General features: G+C 28.8%; 2 protein-coding genes, 1 long non-coding RNA gene and 1 pseudogene across 4 annotated transcripts; 2 read left to right on the top strand and 2 right to left on the bottom strand.

Annotated features, from left to right (window-relative positions):
* The first annotated feature begins 2,567 nt into the window (after window positions 1–2,567).
* Window positions 2,568–3,475, top strand: LOC138338871 (uncharacterized; annotated as a pseudogene).
* Window positions 3,476–4,451: 976 nt separating this feature from the next.
* LOC138338870 (uncharacterized) lies at window positions 4,452–8,193 on the bottom strand. Its single transcript, XM_069289954.1, has 10 exons — window positions 8,190–8,193; window positions 7,804–8,120; window positions 7,332–7,694; window positions 6,814–7,116; window positions 6,347–6,469; window positions 5,839–6,263; window positions 5,068–5,215; window positions 4,990–4,999; window positions 4,756–4,885; window positions 4,452–4,680 (listed from the first exon to the last, which is right to left on the bottom strand). Exons 1-10 carry the CDS (start codon window positions 8,191–8,193, stop codon window positions 4,452–4,454), a joined length of 2,052 nt encoding a protein of 683 aa, XP_069146055.1.
* A 4,184-nt stretch (window positions 8,194–12,377) lies between these two features.
* Window positions 12,378–14,004, bottom strand: LOC101253330 (uncharacterized protein At4g06744-like). Its single transcript, XM_004248710.5, has one exon. It carries the CDS (start codon window positions 13,908–13,910, stop codon window positions 12,582–12,584), a length of 1,329 nt encoding a protein of 442 aa, XP_004248758.1. The 5' UTR covers window positions 13,911–14,004; the 3' UTR covers window positions 12,378–12,581.
* Window positions 14,005–20,853: 6,849 nt separating this feature from the next.
* Window positions 20,854–24,682, top strand: LOC101253633 (uncharacterized). Of its 2 annotated transcripts, XR_011212086.1 has the most exons (3): window positions 20,854–20,998; window positions 21,160–24,057; window positions 24,484–24,682. It is a non-coding gene; the product is annotated as an uncharacterized lncRNA (long non-coding RNA). The 2 variants fall into 2 exon arrangements; XR_003244085.2 differs by lacking the exon at window positions 20,854–20,998 and having other exon boundaries at window positions 21,005–24,057.
* Window positions 24,683–25,965: the final 1,283 nt, after the last annotated feature.

The following is a 25,965-nucleotide window of genomic DNA, read 5'->3' as shown; positions in this document are numbered from 1 at the left end:
CAAGTGTATATCATGAAATTCATGAAGATTTTATTTCCTGCGCTTTTACCCTGCAATAGAAATGTTTTGACCTGTATACTGTATATTTCAACTGTATATCAATGTATACAGATAGTATATCGACTTATTCTTCAACTTTTAGGGGGCCTTAAAAATTAACTTTCAGCGAGAAAATGCTGCTTTTCGACCTGTTCGTCAGTTTTCCAGGGGCTGGGTGAAATAAAAAATGGATCGGGTCAAAGGGGTGGAGGCTGGACAATTGGGTAAAAAATGTTTGGGCTGGGGCGGCTTACTTGGAATGGGGAAGGAAATTGGTTGCTGAAAATTTAAAGTAAAAATTTAAGGAATGCCATAGTGTAATTCAATAATTACACTCTGTCCCGACAAATTTAGTATTTACTAAAAATCCCTTAAAATAGTTGTGTCGTGATACTTTAGACTCTAGTGATACATGGTAAATGATACATGGTAAGTTTAAACTGTTAAGAAAAAAATAGGGAAAAAACAGTGCATTTAAACTTGTTAACTAAAACAGCTTAATTTACGGTAACAGATCATTAATCAGCACTAAATCAGCATGTAATTGGATATTAATTTCAAATTTTGAAAATCAAAGATTATATCATCTATTTTTAATACATTTTTTATAAATAATATGTTAAATTTCGAACTGCAATAATTTTATTGTTGTTATTGTGGATGTTTCAAGATGAATATATCAATTTTGATGAGACATTCCGGAATTTGGGTGAACGAATTGCAGTGTGGAAGTTACAAAATCGACGGAATCGTTGTTGGAGATTCAATTTTATTTTCTAATCTCAAAGCAGCAATTGCAGCCGAGTTGGATATTGATGTATCAAAGATAGAAATTGAAATTCGATACATTGTACAAGGTAACTCCTGTCCGATGAAGCTTAAGAACGATATTAGTGTTAAACTACATTTTGAACTGAAAAAAACGATCCTGGATTTTCAATGTATCCATTATGTATTGACACAATTGAAAAGAATGGTGGTACTGTACATAACTTTGATGGAACAAGTGGAGAAATTACGTGTGTAGAAGGCACAACACATGATACACAGGCTTTGGCAATGGTTGAAACTAGATTATTTGATTCATATGAAAATGCAGAAGTTGGAGTTACAAATGTTATAATCAATTCAGATTTTGTTGATGTGAAGACAGGTCAGATATATAAGGACAAAAGCAACACTTGTAGATGTGATGACGAAATATAAGATAAAGAACAACTTCAATTGCAAAGTAAAGAGGTCTGATCAACAAAGGTATGATAGTGTTTGATATTTTAATGTATCATTTGTTCTTTGATATTGTAATTAGTACATGAAACATTACTATTTTAAATGAAAACCTACATGTATCATTTGTTCTTTGATATTTTAATGTATCATCATTTCAGTAATTTGTTTTGATACATTGAAATAACTATTTTGATACTTTAATATACTACTGCTAATATAGTAAGGACTATATCAATTTAAACAATCATATCACAACTAGTGGATACTTTTTATTAATGTATCACCATTTAATTAATTTCTTAAAAATTGGTTGATACTTTTTGTGTAATTCATTTTTTGATTACTTTAAACATTATTGGTTAATATATTATATGATGCAATTACTATATGTAGTAATATGCTTAAAAATGTACGCAGCTATGTGTTGGTATGTTTTTCAGACAAATGTGGTTGGACTATGAAGTCGTCCTGCAGGAAAAAATCTGATATATTCATTGTTAGAAGTTTCAATAGTGAACATACTTGTCCGATGAGGGAGAGGGTATTAACCAAAGTCCAAGCAATAGTCGGATTTGTAAGTGGAGTGACTGCTCCAAAATTGGTCAATCATAAACGAATTTATACTCCAAGAGATATAATTGATGATATTAGAGAATATTATGGGGTTGAAATATCTTACCAGCAAGCATGGCGTGCTAAATAACGTGCACTCTCCATGATTAGGGGAAAACCATCTGCAGAATATAGACGGATACCGCGATACATACACATGTTAAAAACTGTGTATCCAAATTCTTATATAAGAATGCATAAGACCGAAGAGGATGAATTTATGTATTTGTTCATCGCCTTAAGACCATTCATTAGGGGATTTAAATACTGCAGACCAGTAGTTGTTGTGGATGGTGCACATCTAAGTGGAGCTTACAAAGGGACATTTGTATCAGCAAGCACACTTGATGGCGCATGCATTTTTTTTATAGTAATGATGTGTTTTTATATATTACATATCAAATAATATAATTTGTGTGTAATCAGGTTGCATATTTCCATTAGCATATGGTGTTGTTGATACCAAAAATGATTGTTCGTGGACATGGTTTTTCAAACAGTTCAAACATGCATTTGGCGGTAGAAAAGATATGTGTGTTGTTTCAGATAGAAATGAGAGTATCATGAAAAGTGTGAGGATTGTGTTCCCAAATGTACCTCATTATGCATGCATCTAGCAACTTTGGAAGAATGTATGTGCAAACTTCAAAAGGAGCAGAAAGGCCATAAGTGATCTATTCTACTCTATGGCCAAGGCATATAGAAAAGAAAATTTTGATAAGTTGATGGCTAAGGTTGATAGAATTGATCACAGGGTTAAGGAGTACCTTGAATATGCAGGTTATGAAAAGAGGTCAAAAGTTCATGCAACAGTAAACAGAGGTAGAATGATGACTTCAAACATTGCAAAATGTATCAATGGTTGTCTTGTTGAAGCATGCCAATTAACTATATTAGAATTCTCGGAAGAGGTTAGAATTCTTTTTGGATCTTTGCATTTCAAAAACAGAGAAAAATCCTCATACACAAAGGACACATTGGGGAGAAAATTTGAGGAATTGTTGATTATAAACGCCGCTAAAAGTTCAAAAATGGAGGTATGTATCATTATATAATACTTTATATTATATATATCTAATTCAGTGTATCATTCTGCATTTTTGAACATGATTTGTTTTTTAAAAATTATATATTTAAAATTTTTAATGTACACAGTTTGTTCCATCATCTGAATTTATTTTCTCAGCTTATGAAAATGGAAGAAGATATATTGTTTGTCTTGAGCGGAAAATATGTTCTTGTGGTAGATTTCAACTAGATGAGATACCTTGTTCACATGCAATCGCTGTATTGAAAAAAAATAATGTAACATATATGAATCCGTTGCTCTGATTATTACAAGCCTGATGCATTGGCAAAAACATATGAAATTCCAATGGTACCAATGCCAGATAAGGAAGATTGGTCAGATCCTAATAATGTGGTAGCTGAAACTGTGTATCCACCTAGATACAGAAGATCATCTGGACGACCAAGAAAAAGAAGAAGAAAGAATGCAGATGAAAAGATTTTGGTGAACACAAACTGTTGTGGACAATGTGGACAAGAAGGACACAACAAAAGAACTTGTACTTTCTACCCAAAAGAGAAGTGAATTAGTCGTAATGTTTCTATGATATCAAGAATAATTTATAACGTAAACATTTTAATGATTTTCAGTTTTCATTACAGTTGCAAATTAAACACTTTTGGTTTAGATAAATAAACTTAATAACCTGTGTTAATTAAATTTGAAGTCATGCTTTTGATTATAAATACTTTGTTATTATTGGTGTTGATAAATATATTTGTGTCAATATTTCTTTTTCATATAAAATTTTATAAATCTTATGTTACACTAAGATATATAAATTTAAGAATTATTAGGTAACATATTGTACATGATACATATGGTTTATCCAATGTATCATGTACTTTTAGTGTGTGTTTGGTACATGTGTATCATTTGCTTTGCACAAAGTATCATCTCCATTAGATAAAAAATAAAAAATCTTATTGAGGTTAGTGTGTACTTTATAATGACTATAAATCATTTATCATGTGATTTTATATAATTTAACTTGTGTAATGCTTTTTTTTATATGCTTTTCTTGAAATATACAGTAAATAACTTTACTTTTAAAAAATAATACCAATTCATATAACTATGCTATTCATTGTACCTAAATATCATGTAAAATTTAAGGATTATAGGGTAACATATTGTACATGATACATATGGTTTAGCCAATATATCAGTTATTTTTAGTGTGTGTTTGGTATATATGTATCATTTGGTTTTGCCCAATGTATCATCTCCATTAAATAAAAAATTTAAAAATCTTTATTTCTATGTTTAATTATAAATACTTTGACTATACTTTATCAAAAGAAATTAAACCTGTGTGACGCTATAATTTGTCTGATATTTATATTTTCAAGATAAAAATATTTGTTACGTAATGTTAAAAAAAATACTCATGGAAATTGACAAACCCAAAAAAAATAACATTAAAAAGGATCAAAATACTTGTTCAATAACATATAAAAACAATAAATATAACATTAAAATATTGTTTTATCATAAAATACTACACTATGTGAACTAAATCTTCTTCTGGTGGTGGTGTGACTATGCCCCTGGATTTTGGTGGATCATCATTATCGCTAACATATCCGCACTTAGCCTTCTCACTTCCATAACTCCACAGCAATGCTCCATATCTTTGACGTAGGTAATCAGGACTAAAATCAACATATGATATATTGATTTGGTCACTCATATACTCGGCAAATGCAGTAACATACAACCCACAGTCTCTACAAAAAATACAGAATAAATTAAAAACTTAATGATACATTAAAAGGGACAAAGGAAAAATTCTTGATACTTACAGGCTATCGCAGTCCTCTTTAGGGATGTCTTGTGAAAATTCAATCATGAAAGGAACTTGAGGCTCCAGAAGTGAACCAGTAATGTTGTCTTTGTATGCATGACAATCAGCAAATTTTGTGCGTTCATTTTCTTCAAAAATCCAGTGTCCAGTAGGTAAGAAGGAAGCATTTAGACAACATTTTTATCTCATGAGGAATTGCTTTTTTCCTTGTGCTAATTGATGAGTCAAAAACTCTTATCACCCTGTTTTTCAAATCAACAACAGCCAGCACCCAATGGAATTCTTGATCAAAGTTAATTGGGATGTAGACCTCATCTACAAGATGCCATGGTAAAGCAGCTGGTATTCCAAAACCTTTGATGATGTTAATTATTGACCTCTCATGTACAGATACAACTGAAGCGCGATTAATATGTTCTAGTGTAGTAAGACTATCATCATCATCGTCCATGTAATATCTATCATAACAGTTTTGTACATGTGACATGAACAAGCAGTGGGTTGTTGTGTATCTGTATTGATCCATGCTGCAAAGTTTAATTTTTTACGAAGATAGTAAAAATCACATCGATGTGCTATAAACAAAATGAAAACATAGTAAGAAATGATATACATCTAAACAATATAAAAAAATATAATTATTAAAAAATAGTATGATACTTTTGCTAATTAAATAGTATTATACTTCAATAGAATGTATCATTGCTAATTAAATAGTATGATACTTCTACAGAATGTATCATGTTATTATAATATAATTATGACTGATACATATTTGATAAATAGTTTAAGATTTTTACCTCATCAGACCAACATTTGTTTGGCTGTGACATGGCATAAAACCAATTCTTGTTCATTGTAAAAGCAACAACAAAGTCCATCATCGTAAATCCAAAAGAAGAAGATTTTGATCTGTATTTATCGTCCGATGGGTTCCTGCATATATGATACATAAGTTTGAATATATATACATGATACATAACACTCACTTAATTACAATTTTTATATAACAAAGTATCATGAATTAGTTATATAAAAATGATTATGCCTAAAACTTGCAAAAATAATGTACAAAACTTACTTATTGTTATGATTTTTTAGAAGCCCCCTTGACAACCAATTCATGTTATCCTCAGTAAGTTTCGGCGAAACTTGATCTGTAATGCCACATCCTTCGAACGGGAAATGGAGTCGAGTCATATCCTTTAATTTCTCTTTTCCCTTCTCGCTTGACCCAAAAAAAGTACAATATGGAGATTGAATCCTTCTCGAAGGCATTCTATTTCTATGCGCAGGAGTGACTGAATCGGTTCTAACACCAATCTCCATTGTTGGAATATCAGTGGGTAATTTATTGTCGGTCAACAAGTACTGGCTGCTAGTTATATTCTGTGGATTGTAAGAATATAATAGTCTAGCATTAGTAGGATCTTTACTCAAATCTTTGATAAGCGCATCTATTGCTGCTTGAGTTGATGGCGATATTGTTGTTGAAGTGGAAGGTTCCTGTATAATATGATGTAATGATTTTTAAAATAAATTTGTGTGTAATGAAATTGTGTGTCTTAAATCAAAATTGAAAAATCTACCGATACATCCATTGTTGTTTTTTCGGGCAAAACATGAGGGATGTTGTGTTGAACATTGTCATCAACATCTTGCTCCATGATATGTTCATTTAAATCTTGGTTCGACTGATGTGCGCCACCATCCTGAATATGCAGTTTTGAAATAAAAAATTGTTAATATTATTTGTGCTGATACGTAACATTGATTATAATCACATGATACATAGTCTTGAGTAAATGTGCATGATACATGACAGCAATTAAAATGAATAAGAAAGTGTCCATGATATGTTTATTTAAATCTTGGTGCAGGGGATGTGCGTCACCATCCTGAATATGCAGTTTAGAAATAAAAATTGTTAATATAATTTGTGTTGATAAGTAATAGTGATTATGTTCACATGATACATAGCATTGACTATATGTGCATGATACACGACATATATTAAAATGGAAAAATAAAGTGTCCAATGTATCATAAACATTACCTTTGGAGTATCACTGACTAGTTGTTCACCCTCATTTACAGCAACACCAACACCATCCTCAGCAACATCCCCTGCATCTTCGACGATTTGATGTTCACCATTTTTACCAGAAAAACCAACACCATCCTCAGCTACACCACCCATATCAGAAAGATCAATTGGTATTTGCTGAGATGTTTGTTTGTCAGACTGAAATGTGATTGTATTAGCCTGAAAAATGATGTTTTCCTTGCCTATAGATTGCTTCAACTGGGAGTGATTTTCTTTTATCAATATAATCAGTTCCTCAAATTTCTTGTCAACCTACAAATTGTAGATACATTTAGGATAAAAAAATTTGTTCTAAAATATCAAAATAATTTACTTACGTAAGTTTTCAAATGTCCTTTCAACTCTTCAAAATATGGAATTATATTGTTGAAATTTTGTAAATCTGCAGACCCATGAACATCAGCAACCGGGTTCGGAGACACGTCTGGAACAGAACCATGTACATCAGCAGCCAATTTTGGTCACACGTCTGGAACAGAATCATGTACATCATCGGCATTCGAATTTGCAGGGAGATTTGACATGGAAACATGTACATCATCATCCGGTGTCAGAGACACATTTGATTGATCAGGCTGGTTCTGTTCTGACACCTTATTTTTTTGTATAATCACTTTTTTTCTTCTTTTTGGCGGTGGTGGAGGAGATGTATCAGACACTCTAGAATATGTCATCAATAACTGTTCGGGAGGTTTTGTGGAGAAATTATCAAAATCATCTTTCTCATTTGGTTGTACTAATGGTAATGATGAAGAATGAGCATGTTCAACTTGAGCAAGGTCAAAAGCTTCAATTTCCTCTGCTGTTGGGACAATGTTTGAACATGCATTCTGAATGTATCACAACACATAAGATAATTTAACTGTTAATACAATAATATTTCACAATGTATCACAAGACATAAATAACTATATTTCATAGACAAAAATAAAATTTTACCTCTTGGAAAATGGTAGACATAAGCATTTCAAACTTTACCTTATCAAACATAACTCTCCAATTGCACATTCTTGGGATGACATTTCGTTCTTTCACAGCTATTTCAGAATTTAAATTGGATGCACATTCGTATATCCAAACGTTAAGTGCATAGGGCATCCCATATAATTGATACAACTTTTTACTAACATCAAAATCCTGTCTAAGTGAACCAATTAGTTTTGAAAATGATAGATGACCCCAAGGAAAATGTTGATATCTACCATCTTCAACCATTAGAAAGTCCACAATAGATATAGTTGTATTATCAAGAGTAGCTAATACAAATGTATGAATAAAGAACAGTATAGACATTTGGAGTGCATCCTGATTGTTCTCTCAATTACCCATCTTAAACCGTTAAACTAGTTAATGCTTTGTAACACTATTCACTGCATCAGGAAAATACTTTTGAAAAAGCATACAATTAGTTGGTTCTGGGTATTTGAAATCATTGGTATTTCCTCTGACCATAAGTCCTGTTAATAATGCAAATTCATCTATACCAAATTTTAGGACACACCCGTTTGAATGTCTAATATGCAACACATTAGGGTTGCTTTGTTCCAACTCTAAAAGCAATAAGCACTTAGTTATTTGGCCCTGAAAATTACATTTAAAAATATCTAAAAAGGGTCCAAAAATTGTATCCTTAAACATTTGGATAACATTCTCCCCTATGTATTTTTCAAAGTCCTTTAGGAAATTGTTATTAAAATTGACAGCAAAGCTTATGGGATGTGTTGGTATCTTTTTTATCTTGTACTTCAGTGGCTGCAATTTGAAAAAAAAATTATAACGATATTGAAATATAAATACTAAATAAAACAACTAATACCTTAATGATACATGATATCAGTTTTCAGAAATTCATACTACATGAAAAACATGTGATACATATCTAATACATGTATCAGTGCATCGACTAAACATTATAACATGTGATACATATCTAATACATGTATCAGTGCATCGACTAAACACTATACACACTTATTCTATATGTATCATCAAGCACAGTTGATGACGCAGTTATTAAACTTAGTGAATGATACATTATAACAATTTTCAAAACCTCATGATACATAGAAAATATTATGATACACAACAAATTCATGTATCAATGCATCATCTTAAACACTATACACACTGATTCAAAATGTATCAGCAAGCACACTTGATGGCAGTTATTGAAATTAATCACTGATACATGATAAAAAATTTAAAAAACCCTTGATACATAGGAAATCATATGATACACATCTAATTCATGTGTCAAAGCATAGACTAAACGTTATAATCCACTTAGTACTCATGTATTAAACCTATTGTCTGATACATGATAATAATTTTCATGATTTTTTATACATATTGGATTCCTTAAATTTTTTACTAATTTCAACAACAGTTTTAAGTACAAAAATACAAACCCAAAACAATGTAGGCCTAACAACAATGTTTGCTGCTTCTTTTCTCTTTTTTTTGTTGTATTTTGACAACCTTTGATTTTGATGTTTCACCAGAGTCATTGTTTGAATCCTTCTGAAGATTCATAGGATCATGCAAAGACTTTTTTCTATTTTCTTTCAAAATTTTCATCGTCGGAATCATATATCCTTCTATTAATTAACGGATCCATAACTATGATGTAATAGAACAATTAACCAAAACAAAAAAAGGAAGAAAAGAAGAACTGATGATGGAGTAAGAAGAAAAAAAAGAAACCAATAAAGGATGCTGGGTTAAGAAGAAGAAAGACGGTGATGGATTAAGAAGAAAAATAAGAAACCAATAAAAGATGTTGGGTTAAGAAGAAGAAAAACGATGATGGAGAAAGAAGAACTGAAGATGTGATGGAGTAAGAAAAACAATAAGAACGGGAGAGAAATTGTCCAGTTTTTTGAAATTTCAAATTTTTTGAATTTTGAAATTCAAAATTTCAAAATTGGGTGTTTTAATTAAAATTAATAATTCAAAATTCAAAAACTGATTTAGAAGATTGAGTGTTTTAATGGAGAAAAAATAGGCATTACATTGGGTAATTGTATATTATAGGAGAGAGAATGTTATGTATCTATACACTTCTACTAAAATTAAAAAAAAGAATTATGTAATATTTAAAAAAAGAAGGGAAAATTAGTAAATATAAAACTTATAGTTGTGTATTTAAGTTATTTTTCCAAATTTAAATAAAATGGGCTGAATTTTAAGAAAAATGGGCTCACTATTGGAGAATAGGCCCAAAATTGAGTTAAGTTGAAAGCTAAAGATGGATTAAATTTAATAAATAGTCAAATTGAGTTAAGATAAGAAATTCGGCTAAACCTTAAATAAAACGAATTAGTATTAATTAATTAAAGAGCTTCCTAATTTTAGCAAAAAATAAAATAATTATTTTAATTGTAAAATAGTGATTCAAAATATATCTATAATTTAAACTAAACTAGTTTAATAGAATATTTACTAAAAAATTAAAATATTTTGAGATGTTTTTTTGAATAATCATAAAATATACTAATTATATACATAATTATGTAAAATATATATATTATCTAAAAATTATAAGAAATGGCAAAAGTATTCTAAATAACGTAAAATTTATATTTTTTTGTAAAATTTATAAAACTAATTATTTTAAATTGTTTGGAAAATTTATGAAGCTCGAGAACTAATTTATACCGAGGAGAGTCGAAATTGAGTCTCAACATTGACAAATGTCAGACAACATTTTTATTCCCCTTGGAGGTGGTTCTTCATCATCTGAATATGAGATTTCTCTTCCTTGAAGGACATGCATCTTCCTCTTTTTGATTTGACACATATAAAGATATGGTATAAATATTATTTACCTTATTCTTAGTATGTATCTCAGAAAGGTCTTGCACCATGTCTTTTTGCTTGAAAAGTTTCAAATCATGAAAATTCAAGTGACAAAAATTTTCATTTCAAAGCCATGAATTATATAGAACTTCATTTTTTAATGGATCGTAATGAAATTGTAAAGGAAATTTTCTTTTTATCATCTCTACTTCAATAATGACTTGATTTGACTCAATTTAATCATAAATCTAGCAATAATTATCTCTAAACGTAAGAGAATAACCATTTTCCTTGAATTGACCAATACTAAGCAAATTTTCTTCTCATTCAAGAACATAAAGCACATCATGAATTTGCTTACTGCTTTCTTTTATATTGATTGAAATGGTAGCTTTACCTTTTGCATCAATTAAGCCTCCATTCTCCATTCTCACTTTAGTAGTGATGCTACTATTAATTGAGAGGAAAACTTTCAATTAAATATCACTAATTTGTATTCATCCCAGAGGTATGTCAGCTAGTTATGTATTTTATTTATAGAAACAATAACTTTCTATTAGTTTATTTTGTTTTTATAGTTTTTTTTTCAATTTTTTGTATTCATTCTCAATTCAAATTCAAACTACTATGTATGCTATTAATATTTGTATTCATTCAAAATCTCATGTTGCATAGTTTATGAATCTTTATTTGTTCCTATTTATATTCATCTCAAAGGTAAGCCAACTAGATATGTATTTTATTTAAGAATAATTGCAACAAATTTTCTCGTATTCTTTTTTAATTTTATATTTCATTCTCAGTTTTTCATCATATTATTTTTATTTTTTATACACTAATATACAAAATACAATATAAAAATAGAAAGAATACAAATACAAATAATATACATATTGGCATGAATACGACTTTTGAAAGGAAACGACTCTGAAGAGAAAAATAAATACACAGTGAAATAATATACGAATACAAATATATTTCTTAAATAGCTACACATTTATTTGACATGCATGTTGGAATGAATATAAACTTATCAAGAAATACAAGTTTCATTATACAATATACAACAAGAAAACTAGAATGAATACATATACAAATGATATACAATATTGGAATGAATACAATTTAAGCAAGAATACAAAATTTTGAAAAATAAAATAAATATAATGTGAGAAAAGTATGTCAACTATAGGTGTACAAATTTCTAAATTTAAAAATTTAAATTTAATAGATAAAACTATAATGTATTATCATAAAGTTTCATAACAATAATTAGTGAAAATTGGATGTTGAATTTTTTGATTTCGTGATTTTCATAACAACAATTAGTGAAATTTGTATATTGAAAATTTAATAGATGTGATATTTCTTTAATTTTGTAATTTTGAAAACAATAATTAGTGAAAATTGGATATTTATTTTGATAAATAAAAGTGTTTAGAGACAAAAAAAATATTTAATTTTTTTAGAATAATGGTGAAAGACAAGTTTTTTAGAACAATAGTGAAAGAAGAAGAAAAAGGAGAACTTGGTGTATTTTGATATATTGTAACTGATGATATTTTTAAGTATTTGTTGCCCCTAAGTTCCTCCAATATGTTATATAAAAATTGCATTATTTAAATAACAATAAATAATAAAAACATAAATAAGATACAAAACTAACTAAAATTTTTACATTTTTACTAAATATTAAAAATATTGCTAATGAACCCTTTTAAAAAAAAATTCTATTATTATTTAAATAGAAGGGTTCATAATATAAACTCGTACGAGGGTCGCGCGACCCTTTTGGCTTTTTTTATTATACTTTCAACACAATATGCATCAACAAAGATAAAAAGGAAATTAAACTTGGCAAATTTACATTTACTGCTGCCATACTTCAATCTGCAAACATGGGGAAAAAAACATAGCATTTACAACGAATGCGGTTTCAAAGCACCGTAAGTTCTTGGCGCTGGCGCATTCTCATTTTCGTTCTGTTGATTCTGCTTATAACTGCCAACGCTACAAGGAACAAATCCCAATGACTTTTCGTCAGGACAAGATCTTGGCTTACAGAAAAATGCAGCACATTCCTCTGCTGATCTTTGCATTGGCAAGCCTGGAATGCAATTCATCTTGATATCAAGTACTCTTTTCTCAATTAACTTCTTGCATTCCGGTCCAACTTCATTGAAGTAATTGTAACTCAACGTCAAATTTTTCAAGTTACAGAGCTTGCACACTAGTTCAGGTACAGCTCCGTAGAACTGATTTTGTGCCAAATTAAGTATCTCTATCTTAGCTAAACATCCGAATGAATGAGGTATTTTTCCTGTTAGCTGATTTTTGCTAACATCGAAAACTGTGGCTTTACTTAAAAGCCCAATTTCATAAGGCAAGCATCCTGTAAGCTGGTTGTTTAAGAACAGTACTTCACGTAATGATTTACAAGCTTGACCAATGCTACGAGGAATTGGACCGGTGAATTTGTTGTTTGCTAAAGTTAAGTAAAGAACTGGTGTTGATCCCAAGTTATCAGGAAGTTTTTGGATTAAATTGTTGTTGTTGATGAATAAAACATCGAGATTTAACATGAACAGTTGAGGGGAAACCAACCCGGAAAATGAATTGAACCTTAGGTCTAAGAAATACAATTTTTTGGCACCAAAAACAATGTTATTTGGAAATTCACCATTATATTTGTTGTTGCTAAGGTCTAACTCATAGAGATAACGAAGATTCGCAATTTTCTTGGGGATTGTACCTTTAAAATTGTTGGTGTTTGCGTGAAAGATTGTTATGTCTGGTAATTCGTCAATAAAGCCGTCAATAGTAAGGTCAGGGCCATCGAATTTGTACTGATTGAAGTCCACAGCAGCTAATGCTTTAACCTTTAAGTCAGGAACCGTGGCACAACGAAAACCTTTGTACTTGTTGCAAACATCAGAGCCATTCCATGTTTTTGTAATACCTAAAGGGTCATGTGTGATTTTGGACTTCAGCTTTTGGATGACATGATAGGCAATCTCGACACGTTTACTTTCAAAGAGGAGTGATGGTGGTGGAGGACAAGGAGGTTCTGGTGGCGGAGGAGGTGGTGGACAATCTTGATTATCCGGTGGTGGTGGACTACCACCACCTCCGCCGATAATTATCTCCAAAGCTTGTCTAGTTTGGCCAAGAGTTGGAGTAGCAAGGACTAGACAATTTTGGAAAAATAATTGAAGGATAAAAATAATAGAGATAATAATGGTAGCCATTTGGTTAAGGCAATGAATTATGGAGTTGTACAAAGATCAATTATATTAGTATTGATTCATAGTCACGAGAACAATAACAGTACATATTATTTTATCCTCAAATAACCAAGTTGTTGCCCTCTCACTTTCAATTATGAAAATTTTTGTCCATTTTTGACTTGTCAATGATTCTATCAATTATTATTTTTATTGTATGGAAATAGTGGATAAAAAAAATAAAAATTTAAATAATGAACATATTTAATTATCTATAGCTAGGAGCAGACATATCTGACGGATAGCAGCTATTATTATTATTCAGCTTCCATTGTATCGATCACATGAATTATCAACTTTATGGTAAACTGCAACTTGAACTTACTAGCTGCCTGTTTGACACTTTATCTCCTTTTAACCAATTTGTTTGAATGATGATAATTTTGATACATAAATCAATTAACACAAATATTGGTCCATATATTGAACTTTTTTTAAGCCACTATATTTCTAGTATCTTTTGTTTTGTTTTGAAATAGGATCACTATTGGGCACGTGTCTCTTTTGTTCCTTTTTATTGGAAACATGATGTAATTATGCTATTTAAAATACATAATCTCTAAAAAATATTTACAATTTAAATTAATTATAAAATCTCTTTTATCCTTTTTTTACTATCCGGATACATCACTCTCCCTCTTAATATTTGGATACATTATTCTAACTCTATCAGATACAAAACAATTTTGTTTGTGTACAACATATTTGAATGATAATTTTGAAAGAATTAGAATTGTCCGAAAATTGAAAATGTTTAAGTGAAATTTTGATTAAAAAAATAAATAATATCTATTAATCATCTTAAAATTTAGTGGTTTATCAAATTATTCGAAATGTAAAAAAATATTTAAATATAGTTTAAGTGTGTCTCTGAGATTTCGATAATATCTAGGGGTACTTATGCATTTTTCCTTTTAAAATCGAAGAGAGTTAAACTAATAACAGTAAAAAGGGAGGTGGAGTTGTGGTAAAAATGACATTAAAAGTGAGAAGTTACAATGAAAATGACAATGAATTTTTGAAGAAGAAGGAAGAAAGAAAAAGATAAAATTTTAATAATGAGAAAAGTTAAAATAATAAGAAAAACAAGAAATATATTTTATAGCAAAATACTTGTAAAAATAAATTATATTCGTTTTTTAGTTTATTCACGCTCTTTAAGAGAGTACATACACTCTTCATACCATGTGGACAAAAAATGATGTAATAATATAAGTATAGGATCATTTAGGGGGTTACAGGATGCTCGCATAGTTTAAGTGTCTTTTTGAATATTCGCGACATCTCCAGATGTCACTTTATGTCTTTTCTCAATTTTCAAATAATATATGTTATCCCTCTTATTCCCATTCATGTGACATGAATGAAATTTTGAGAGTTATTCAAATTGTTAATATATTTTTAAATATTTGAAGTTGTTAATTGTTGTGATTTATAGTATTACTATTCAAAATGTACAAGTACATCTTCAACCTATGTCCCAGAGACACACTTATACTATACTAAGGTCCTATTACCCCCTTAACTTATTTTATAAGTAGTTTTCTATCCCTTTTCGACCTATGCTAGCTTGAAAAAAGAAAGTTAACCAGCGTTGGGCCCACAAGATAGTGTCACGTAGGTTAAAAAGGGTAGAAAATTATTAGTAAAATAAGTTCAGGGGGTAATAGGACCTTAGTAAGTATAAGTGTGTCTCTGAAATTTTGAGCATATGTTGAGAGGATACTTGTGCATTATCCCTATTTTTTAAATGCATAATATACTAAAAAAATTATGTTAAAAGAAAAATAATAGAGAAATTCAAAGCTTTGAGGCATGAAAAATCAATATTTTTCAAGAGTCATTGCATGTATATTATTTTAGGAATGAAAAACAATTATCTATCACGATACAACAAAGCCAAAACATATATGCAATTGAATTCGCTACTTATGGGAATGCTAGATATTTATAGAACTTAAGATATGAGTTTTCATAATAATCATATTCTATCATGAATATAAATGACTTTTTCATAATAATTATGTTCTTTCATTAACAGAGACTTTTATAACAGTTATCTTATTTCGTAAACAAATTATTTTTTCTAAAATAGACACTTATAATCTGAACAATCAAAACTTTAAGTTCTCCTTTTTTTAAAGGAAATTTTTTTGTTACTTCCTATCTAAACATAAAAAAAATTTCATTTAAAATTTAAATATTAAATAAATTACTAGTTCCTAATAAATTACGAAAAAATAAATTTTTAAATTTAACCAAAAAAAAATACTACAAAGTTACTATTAAAATTTATATAAGTTAATTATTACCTTATATAGGCATGACTTTCAAAAGTTAGTAAATTTTCTTTTTAAATGTGAATGAAATAACGTTAAAACTTTGACTATATTTTAGAACATTGAATTAAACTACATGGAATTTATTATCTACCAATAAAAATTTGAAAACAAAAATCAAGGTATTATATTATAACAAATGACTTAACATTTTATGATTTTGTAATGAATTGAAGAGATTAAGGTGCAAAACATTAAAATAAAATTAAATAGCATAGCATGTATGGTATATAGACAATTGTCAAAGATGTTAAATAAATTATTATCTTGCAAATAACTCAAAAAAAATAATGAGTTATATATATTAAATGTTTGAATAGTATATTGTGTATTTCATAACATAACAATTCCTCACAACCTTGTATTCATATTTACTCCATATAATGATTTTTAAATCGTCGATCTCACTTAAATTAAATGTTCCTTTAAAAAGAATTCCTCTTTTTTGGCTAAGTTGATTGGAAAACAATAATTAACAAAAAAAGTATAAATAAGAAGTTACTTAGCCTTAAGCATGTATCAATTTTTTAAATTTGCTAATAGCAATCAGATTAAAAGTGTTAAATTTAGTAATCATCTATGTATTCTAATTTTGAATGTGCGAAATTAAAAGTAATAAGAAAATGGGATAGGTGCAATTTGAAAAAGATGGAATATTTTATCTGTTTCAAATTTTATAAATATACATAAATCGCATCATAGATTTAGTTTGAAGCCATGATATGATCTCAGATATTATTTCTTCATGACCAATCTTCTCCATGATTGTGCACTAAAAGAGAGCCGTAGGAAAATTTGCTCCATGATTGTGCACAAAAAGAGAGCTATAGGAAAATTTGCCCTATTACTTAAATATTCCCATAAAGTTAAATAGAATTCAAATTTTCAAATATTTGTATTGTTAGATTACCATTCCATAAGTAATTATTTTTTATAAAAAAATTAATCCTATTAAGTTTTATCTAAATTGAAAAAGAAACATGATATATTAGTATTTCCTTATTCACATGGAAACTTTTAAACGGACAAAACTACAAACCCAAAAAGAAAAGTTACTGCCCAAGGAACTTAAAAAATAGTGAAACTAAAAATAATAGTCAAAATATGATAAATTTTTCAATTTTAATATTCTATATATGAATAGTTTAAAAATTGTGACTAGAATATTAAATAACTACATATATTTTTAATTTGAGATCATAAATTTATTTTTTTTTAAAAAAATTCATATAAATTAAACTAAAAATTAAATTGAAAGGGAGGAACTACTAATTAGCACTTTTACCGTCCCTGCTCAATTATTGTAGCAAGGTATACTTGTAATGGCTGATTCAAATATGACATATTAATTTTGGTAGAGCTGTCAATATCATCTCATATGCTTTGAAATTTGATGGGATATGTCGAGCTAGCTCTTTTTTATGTTGATTTGAAAATGGTCGGCTCAGTCCACAAGCACATGAGCTATAGTTTTTTTGCAGTCAATCCTCTTTAAAAATATTATCGTAAATATCGATAAAACAATATTACATAGTGTTAGAGTTATTACCTGTTAATTGAATACGCAAATAAAATTATCTTTATAGTATTTATTAAGTTTGATTGGAAGTAAATGCATAAATAACTAAATAGAAATATTAACCTATCAATAATCATAATAAAACACAAAAACTATCACAATATTTCATAGTTTATGTGTGACTATGACCTATATATGGATTCCGTAGAAATTTTAGGAAATTTTTATTTTATGTAACATATATTTTATAAATATAATTTATATTCAAATTATAATATTTTAAACTTTAAACAGATTTTGAGTTAAAACTTTTGTTATTTTTAATACTCTATTTTATTTTTATTTTTTCATTAATTTTATTTTAGTCCACGGTTAGCCCTATTCATATTTGTGAAGCCATTTTCGGTGGTTGGATAAGAGTCAATTATTAGTAGATCAAAATCTGACGCTGTACTACTGTTACTGCAACTATGTTACTACTGTTACTGCAACTATGTGTGCTGCTTTCACTTTTTAATTTCTGCATTGTGTTTACGAGACGAAACAATGAGGTGTTTGTGTTGAATCTGGTTAGATAAGTTTCAGTTTCATTTTGGCGTAACTTTGTTTTGGATACGAAGACTGGATTCCCAAATTGTACAAAAAGTAACGTGAGTGCTACTTTTAGCTTGGTGTATTGTTTACATGTATTGCTTCCACTATCCATTACCAAAACCTTTTTCCCTTTCGGTGGTTGGTACATGAGTCCAATTATTTCAAATCCAAATCAATATAAATACGATTTATAGCTATGAATTTAATATATGACTCATATATCTAATACCTAACTTATGTATTGTTTACTATGTATTAACCAGATAACTTGAAAAAATTATTAACACGCGCTAGGCCTAAAAGATAGTGTTACCTAGGTCGAAAAGGAGTAGAAAATTATTTATGAAATAAATTTGGGGGCTAATAAGACATTAGTACAGTATAAGTGTATCAAATTTCGCACATAGATTGGGAGATACTTATGCATTTTCTCTAAAACTTTCCGTCACTATATTTACTGTGTATAAAACTTTAAAATTCACCATTTTAGCTTAGAAAGATTAGACAGTGACTTTTCTAGTCATATCAAGAATTATCATGGACACCCATATACATGAAACCAGTAAAATGATTGTTTTCAGCTTGTACATATTTGATTTCATAAATAAATTTAAAATAAAATTTGATAAAAACTTATAAAATCATACCCAAATAAACCGTGAACACTCCTACTCTAAGTTCTCTACAACTCTTTGACTATTCTAGGTCTTCATGAAAATTTTTAAATATTAATTTAGAGTTTGTTTGACACTGTGAATGAAAACTATCTATTTCTATAAGCATCTTTAAAAAAAGTTTTTAAAAATGTGATATTGGATTAAAATAATTTGTGTTTAACTAATTCATTTGAAAAGTGTTTTTGATAATGACTGATTTTAAAAAAAAGTATTTTTGAGAATCAAATAATTAAACATGTTGAAGCAGACACGTCAACATAGAACTAAAAGTCAGAGTTAAAAACTCTATAATTTCAAAAAGATTATACACTAATTATATTAAAGTAGAACAAAAGAAATAAGTTTAACAAAAAATTTTCTGAAACACGCTGAAGCAGGTACGTTACGTTGATTTTAAATTTTTTAGCTTTGTAGGATTTCATAATTTCGAAAAATATTATACACTAATTAAATTAAAGTAAAACAAAAATTAAAGTAAAACAAAAGTGATCGATTTTTTTTCCAGAAAAACGTTGAAGCAGACACACTGATAAGAACATGCCTGCTTGAGCACTAACTCCTTCATATATTTATACTACAAAAAATAGCTCGTGTCAGCGCGAACCCAACATTTATATATATTACTAATGTTTAAAAATAAATCTAAATCCCTAATTATTTAGAAGTATAGTATGCATTTGCAAAAGATTTTATTCAAATAGTCAAATTCCAATATTTAAAATAATAACCACATCAAATTGAACCGAATCAACTATCATGTTTCTTTAATTAAAACTATAGGTCGGATACATTTTTATTTTATAAAAATAAATTTAAAATAAAATTAATTATTAGTATTTCATATAATTATTTAATAAACACGATATATTATACATAAATATTTTTTTACTTAATTTGCTAATATGAACAAGTGTAAGAGCAAATATTTTAATATAAGATTTGAATTAAAAAACAATTAAATATGTAGGTTATTATAATTAATTGATATGAATTGATTTCACAAGAAATCCCAATAAATTGGAGAATAACACTTTTATCGTATTATTGATTTTTCTCATTATTTATTTATTTCCACAAATTACTTTCTCAATATAACATTGAAGTGTATATATATATATTCTCTTTTTTCAATTTTATTTGTCACATTCATCTACTAAGAAATTTAATGATTAACATAACTATTTTTTTTTTCATAAAATGCTTCTATTAATTAATATATAATTCTTGAAAATAATTTTTAAAAATGAATAATTAAAAATAAAAATAAAATATAAAAAAATTATTTTCGTTCACTTGAATAATAACAAGTAAAAATAAAATCTACATTTTCATAATGAATAAATAACACAAAATAATATTTAATTTATGCCCAATACATAAAAATATTGTGCTTCTATTCACCAAACAAATTTAAAAATACTATATAAAATACTATATAAAGAAGGGAAGACTAAAAATTAATGGGACCCATCCTATATTCAGCTTCCATGAGGGTATGCTTTGTGATTTGGTGGTAAAAGGATGGGTTTTTTTAGAGCTTTTGATGGAGTCTAATTAACAAAGCATAAAAGATAATTATGCTAAGCAACTTTATCTAATAAAACCTTTTGAAGAATTGAATATCCTCAAACTTTTATTTAATATCCAACAATTGACATGTTGCAAGTTACAAACTCTTTTTTCTAATATTTTCATATATATATATATATATATATATATATATATATATATATACTATTATTATAGAAAAGGCTAGTTCAACATGTGTGGTTGTCGTCAATTTTAAAAAAGTTAAAAGTTAAATTAGTCATTACATATAATATCATACATAGGTGGCATGAGATGGACATACAATATCAAACGTGTGCTCTGCACATTACTCCATCTATCTACCTTGAAAATTGCAGTACCAGTTACTTTGAGGTTATTTACTAAGGCATATTATTCTATATGTTAATATAAACATGTTATTTTTCCATCTGTGTATCAAAGAACTATTGAGCTGTAAACTGTGTCTTGCACATGATATTATGTTGAGCAAGTTATGTTGCCAATAACGGATATGAGATATTTTGCCAATGTAGGTTAGAAGAAATTGGAGCACTTCAGAAGACATTGTTGACTAATAATCAACAGCTCAGGCGTATCTTCACAAGCCCTTGGTTGCATGCAGGGCTTTTCCATCTGATCATTAACCTGTCCTCAGTAATCTTTGTGGGACTTCACTTAGAGCAAGAATTCGGATCATGTAAGAATATTCTTGTAATATGTTCTTTCATTGAGAAAGTTGTTAATTGAATCTTTGATTGAAGCTCCTAGCTCTTGTGGGTTTGTTTTGGAGTTTTTGTGGGTTTATTTTGGAGCTTTTTTGGAGCTTGTTGGCAATGACATTAAAAATTTTCCCAATAGATTCTGATACTACTCCACCGACTTGTGTATATAACTAGCGTTGCGATACTGTATTGGTTTGGTTTTAGTATATCTTTTATCTCTTTATGATCTTTTAAATAAAAGAAATTGCAACAACTGAATTTTAGTTGAGTGAAGATTCTATGTAGTTGTAACTGTGTTAGTGGAGTTAAGGAAAATTCTTATAAAGCAGAATAGGACAGGAGATTGATTCAGTTCCTTATGGGATTGAATGAGGTGTATACTGCGATTCGAGGAAGCATTCTCATGATGAATCCTTTGCAATAACTTGCACAAGCATTCTCATTATTAGTGCAGGACGAAAAACAACGAGAAATCAAGCCTAACAATCAGTTGTTCATGGAGTCGACTTCTCTTAATGTGCATGGTTCAGGAGGAGCAAGTACCTCCAAACAACCTCGATAGACTCAACAAAGTTATCCTCCTTCAGCAGGCATTTCTTCTTCAGCAGGAAATAACAGTTTCAGAACCAATTATTCTCAGACCTCCAACACTTACAATAACAATCGGGGTCGTGTGGTGTGTGACTACTGCAACAAGATAGGACACACCATAAATAAGTGCTATAAACTCCATGGATACCCACAAACAAATAATCAGAATTCTTACAATAATAACTAGAATTTTCAGAATGGATATCGCAACAATTACAATCAGAATACCAGGTTTAACAAAGGCAAAGGACTCATGGCTGATGTGCATGGTCCTTCATTTGATGTGATGTCAAGTGGAGCTGAGGAACAAGGGGGTAGACATGATACACATTCCAAATTGACTAGGCAACAGTATGAACAATGCATGAGTCTGTTGCAACAATTTCAAGCTGAAAATCATGGAGAATCTGTTAAAGGCATGGACCTTATGTGCGGCAACGTGAACCTTGCAGGTATGATAGTCTGTACTTCCTCTGTTGATTTTGGAATATTATCCTGCAGGTGTTTCAAAAACAAGTCTAACTCTTGGAATTGTCCAAGCAAAAAACTCATGATGAAAGAGTACTTTTGTGGGTCTTGAAGGTTGGGTGTTTGTTAATGAGGAAGGGAATAAGCAACAGTATATCAAAGATTGTACTTTTGGTGTGTATTGAAGTTCAGGTTGAAAAAAACATACTTTTAATGGATTTGAGGGAATCAAAACGTTGTTAGTTGTGTGTTGGTGGGGAAAGTTAAGCTACAGTCATCAAAGATTGTTCTTTTGGTGTCTTTTTTGAGGTTTAGATTGGAAAGAAACATACTTCTTGTGAAATCTTGTTAATTCAATTCTTGATTGAAATTAGATACTTATTAGATTATCACTAGACTTTCCAACCTTGAAATTTTATTGTTAATTCAATTCTTGATTGAAGTTGGAGAATTATAAGATTAGCAGTTCACTTTCCAACCTTGAATTTTTTCTTGTTAATTCGATTATTGATTGAAGATAGTGAATTATTAGCTTTGTAGTGTTATTTTCAAAGTTGCAGCATTGAATCTAGAAAACTGAAATACTTTCCAACCTCAAAAACAGTCAATGTAGTTGAAGCGGTTTCCTTTTCCTTTGTCCAGAAGTTCTCAATTTGTTTGATTGTATTTACATGATCAGATAGATGATATTCAGAACAAATATTGTCGGAAAAGGTAAACTTCTCGGGTAACTATCTAAATATTGGGAGAACTTCTATGTTTCAATTCTTGATTAAAAAAAAAAAGAAGAAGAAAATTCAATTCTTGATTATCACTGTTATTTTTAAGTGATTGCTGCATTGGATCAGGAAAACTGAAACACTTTCTGACCATGGAATTGTTCTTGTTATTCAATTCGTGATCGAAGTTAGAGGCACACTATCCAACCTTAAAAATTAGTTTTGTGTTTGTAAGTCCCCCAAAATAGTTAATGTTCTGAAGTTCTAAATATGTTTATTTGTATGTCAATCTGGAGACTCTGACTTTTGTGTGTATGTGCACTCTTTGATCTTTGCTTCATCGTCTTGAAACAACTATTATCACAGTATGGAGCCAGACCAAGTTGTTGCTGGATTGGTTGGAATGGGATTTTCGTTATCTGATATTGCTAATGCTCTAGAAGTAGTGGGTCCATCAATGATAGTTTGATTGATTATTGCTGCTGTCTTGCCTTAGTTTTCAAGAAATTGTGGCTGCTGAGAACTTTATGAATTGTTTCGCAATGATTTTGGAATTTCTATCTTTTGTCAAGTTAAGGATAAAATATTCAGCAGCATCAAGACCTTATAGGATTCCACTAGGAAGTTACTTCAGTTCAGATAAAAAAGATATGCAAAATAGGACATCTCAGCATGCCAAGAACCTACTATATATAGACATATAGGAAACCAATCTGGCTCTCAAATTAACAGATGTGTATTTGATTACGTGCGCTCTTTCTATCCTCAATTGTACCAAGCCATTGTCACCCACATTTTACAATTAAAAATCAACAAGCAGAGACCCAATTAAACTGGTGACCCTCTAATGTAAAACCAAGAGGATAGCTTCATCTATTTCTAAATGAAACCAAAATTAAGTGAACAAAAAATGATGGAGGAAGACTGAAAGGTATTCTCTTCACAACTTATTTTTACTTGATTCATACTACAACTTATTTTTACTTGATTCATACTACCACGAACGCAAATACACATTCATTTTGTTAATTAGAATCCTGATCTAACTCTAATAAACCAAACTACATTCATTTGTCATTCTATTTCTCCAACAATTGATACCTTCAAATGTTGATGACTCTTCTGATGTTGTTGGCGCAAACTTTTGTTGTCTACTTCTTCAAAATTCTCAAGTACAATCCAAAATGATTACACTATATTTTGATCTTACATGTTGTCTTTAATTCTGAAATACTCCATTCACTAACAAATTTTAGAATTGTTGATCCAGTGATCCACATTTACTATAGTATATTCATTCTTAAATAATCCAATCACTTTAAGTTGTACTAAATTCATTTTTCCTCTTATTTCACAGGTAATTTTTATCTGGAGCTGCCCAACTCTGAAAAGCAGCCAAAAGGCAGATGTATGTAAATATAATAGGATGTAAATATCTAAATAATACAGCCAGAAAAACAAACTAAACAATTGCCAACTATATTTACAATATCTAACGATCTCTATATATCTATGTATCTCCATATGTACATTTAGCCGGCTCATACATTTTTATAGATCCAACAAACAAAAATCTTTCAACGTTGGGCCCGTGCAAGCACGGGCCACCTCTATCTAGTATATATATATATATATATATGAATTAATAGTTTGGGTCAGCACGAACAAATTTTTTATATAAACTACTAATGTTCTGATTAAATAAATCTCTAGTTATTTAGAAGTATAGTATGCATTTGCAAAAGATGTTTTTCGAATACTAAAATTCCAAAAATTAAAGTAATGATCACATTAAATTGAAACAAATCAGTTATCAAATTTCTTTAATTAAAATTATAGGTCAGATAAATTTTCATTTTATAAAAAATAAATTATAAAATATTAATAAAATTGAACATTAGTATTTCATATAATTATTTAACAAAAATATATATTATACATAAACAGTTTTTCACTTAATTGTTAATATGAACAAGTGTAGGAGATAAATATTTTAATATAAGATTTAAATACAAAAAATAATTGTATAAGTTATTTATTATAATTAATTAATATGATTTAATTCACAAAAAATCCCAACAAATTGGAAAATAACACTTTTATCGTATTATTGTTTTTTCTCATTATTTATTATTTTTCACAAGTTACTTTCTCAATATAACTTTGAAGTATATATATTCTCTTGTTCAATTTTATTTGTAACATTCATCTATTAAGAAAATAATAATTAATATAATTATTTTTTTCACAAAATACTTTTATCAATTAATATTGAATTGTTGAAACTAACTTTTTATAACGAGTAATTAAAATTTCAAGTAAAATATAAGAAAATTATTGTCCTCACTTTGCATTTCAATAACAAGAAGTAAAATAAAATTATCTTTTAAATTTTAATATTAATAAATAAAATTATCACATAAAATAATATTTAATTTATGCCCAATATAAAAAAATACTGTGCTTCTATTCACCAACAAATTTATAAAATACTTTATAAAGATGGGAAGATTAATGACTAATGGGACTCATCCTATCATCAGCTTCCATAAGGGTATGTTTCGTAATTAGGTGGTAAAAGCCTAAAAGGGTGAGCTTTTTTCTTAGAGCTTTTGATGGAGTTCAAATGTTCAATTACTAAAGCATAAAAGAATAAAATATGACTATACTAAGCAACTTTATCTAATAAAACCTTGTGAAAACTCAAATACCCTCAAACTTTTACTAATACCCAAAAATTGACATGTAGAAAATTAGATTATACTATATAGAAAACTAAAAAAATTGATACGTTGAAAGTTATAAATTCTCTCTTCTACTATATACTAGAGGGGTATAG

Source organism: Solanum lycopersicum, chromosome 10 (assembly GCF_036512215.1).
Source record: "Solanum lycopersicum chromosome 10, SLM_r2.1".
Classification (NCBI taxonomy): domain Eukaryota; kingdom Viridiplantae; phylum Streptophyta; class Magnoliopsida; order Solanales; family Solanaceae; genus Solanum; species Solanum lycopersicum.
The sequence above is the reverse complement of the archived record's forward strand: the minus strand, read 5'-3'. Positions and strand labels throughout refer to the sequence as shown.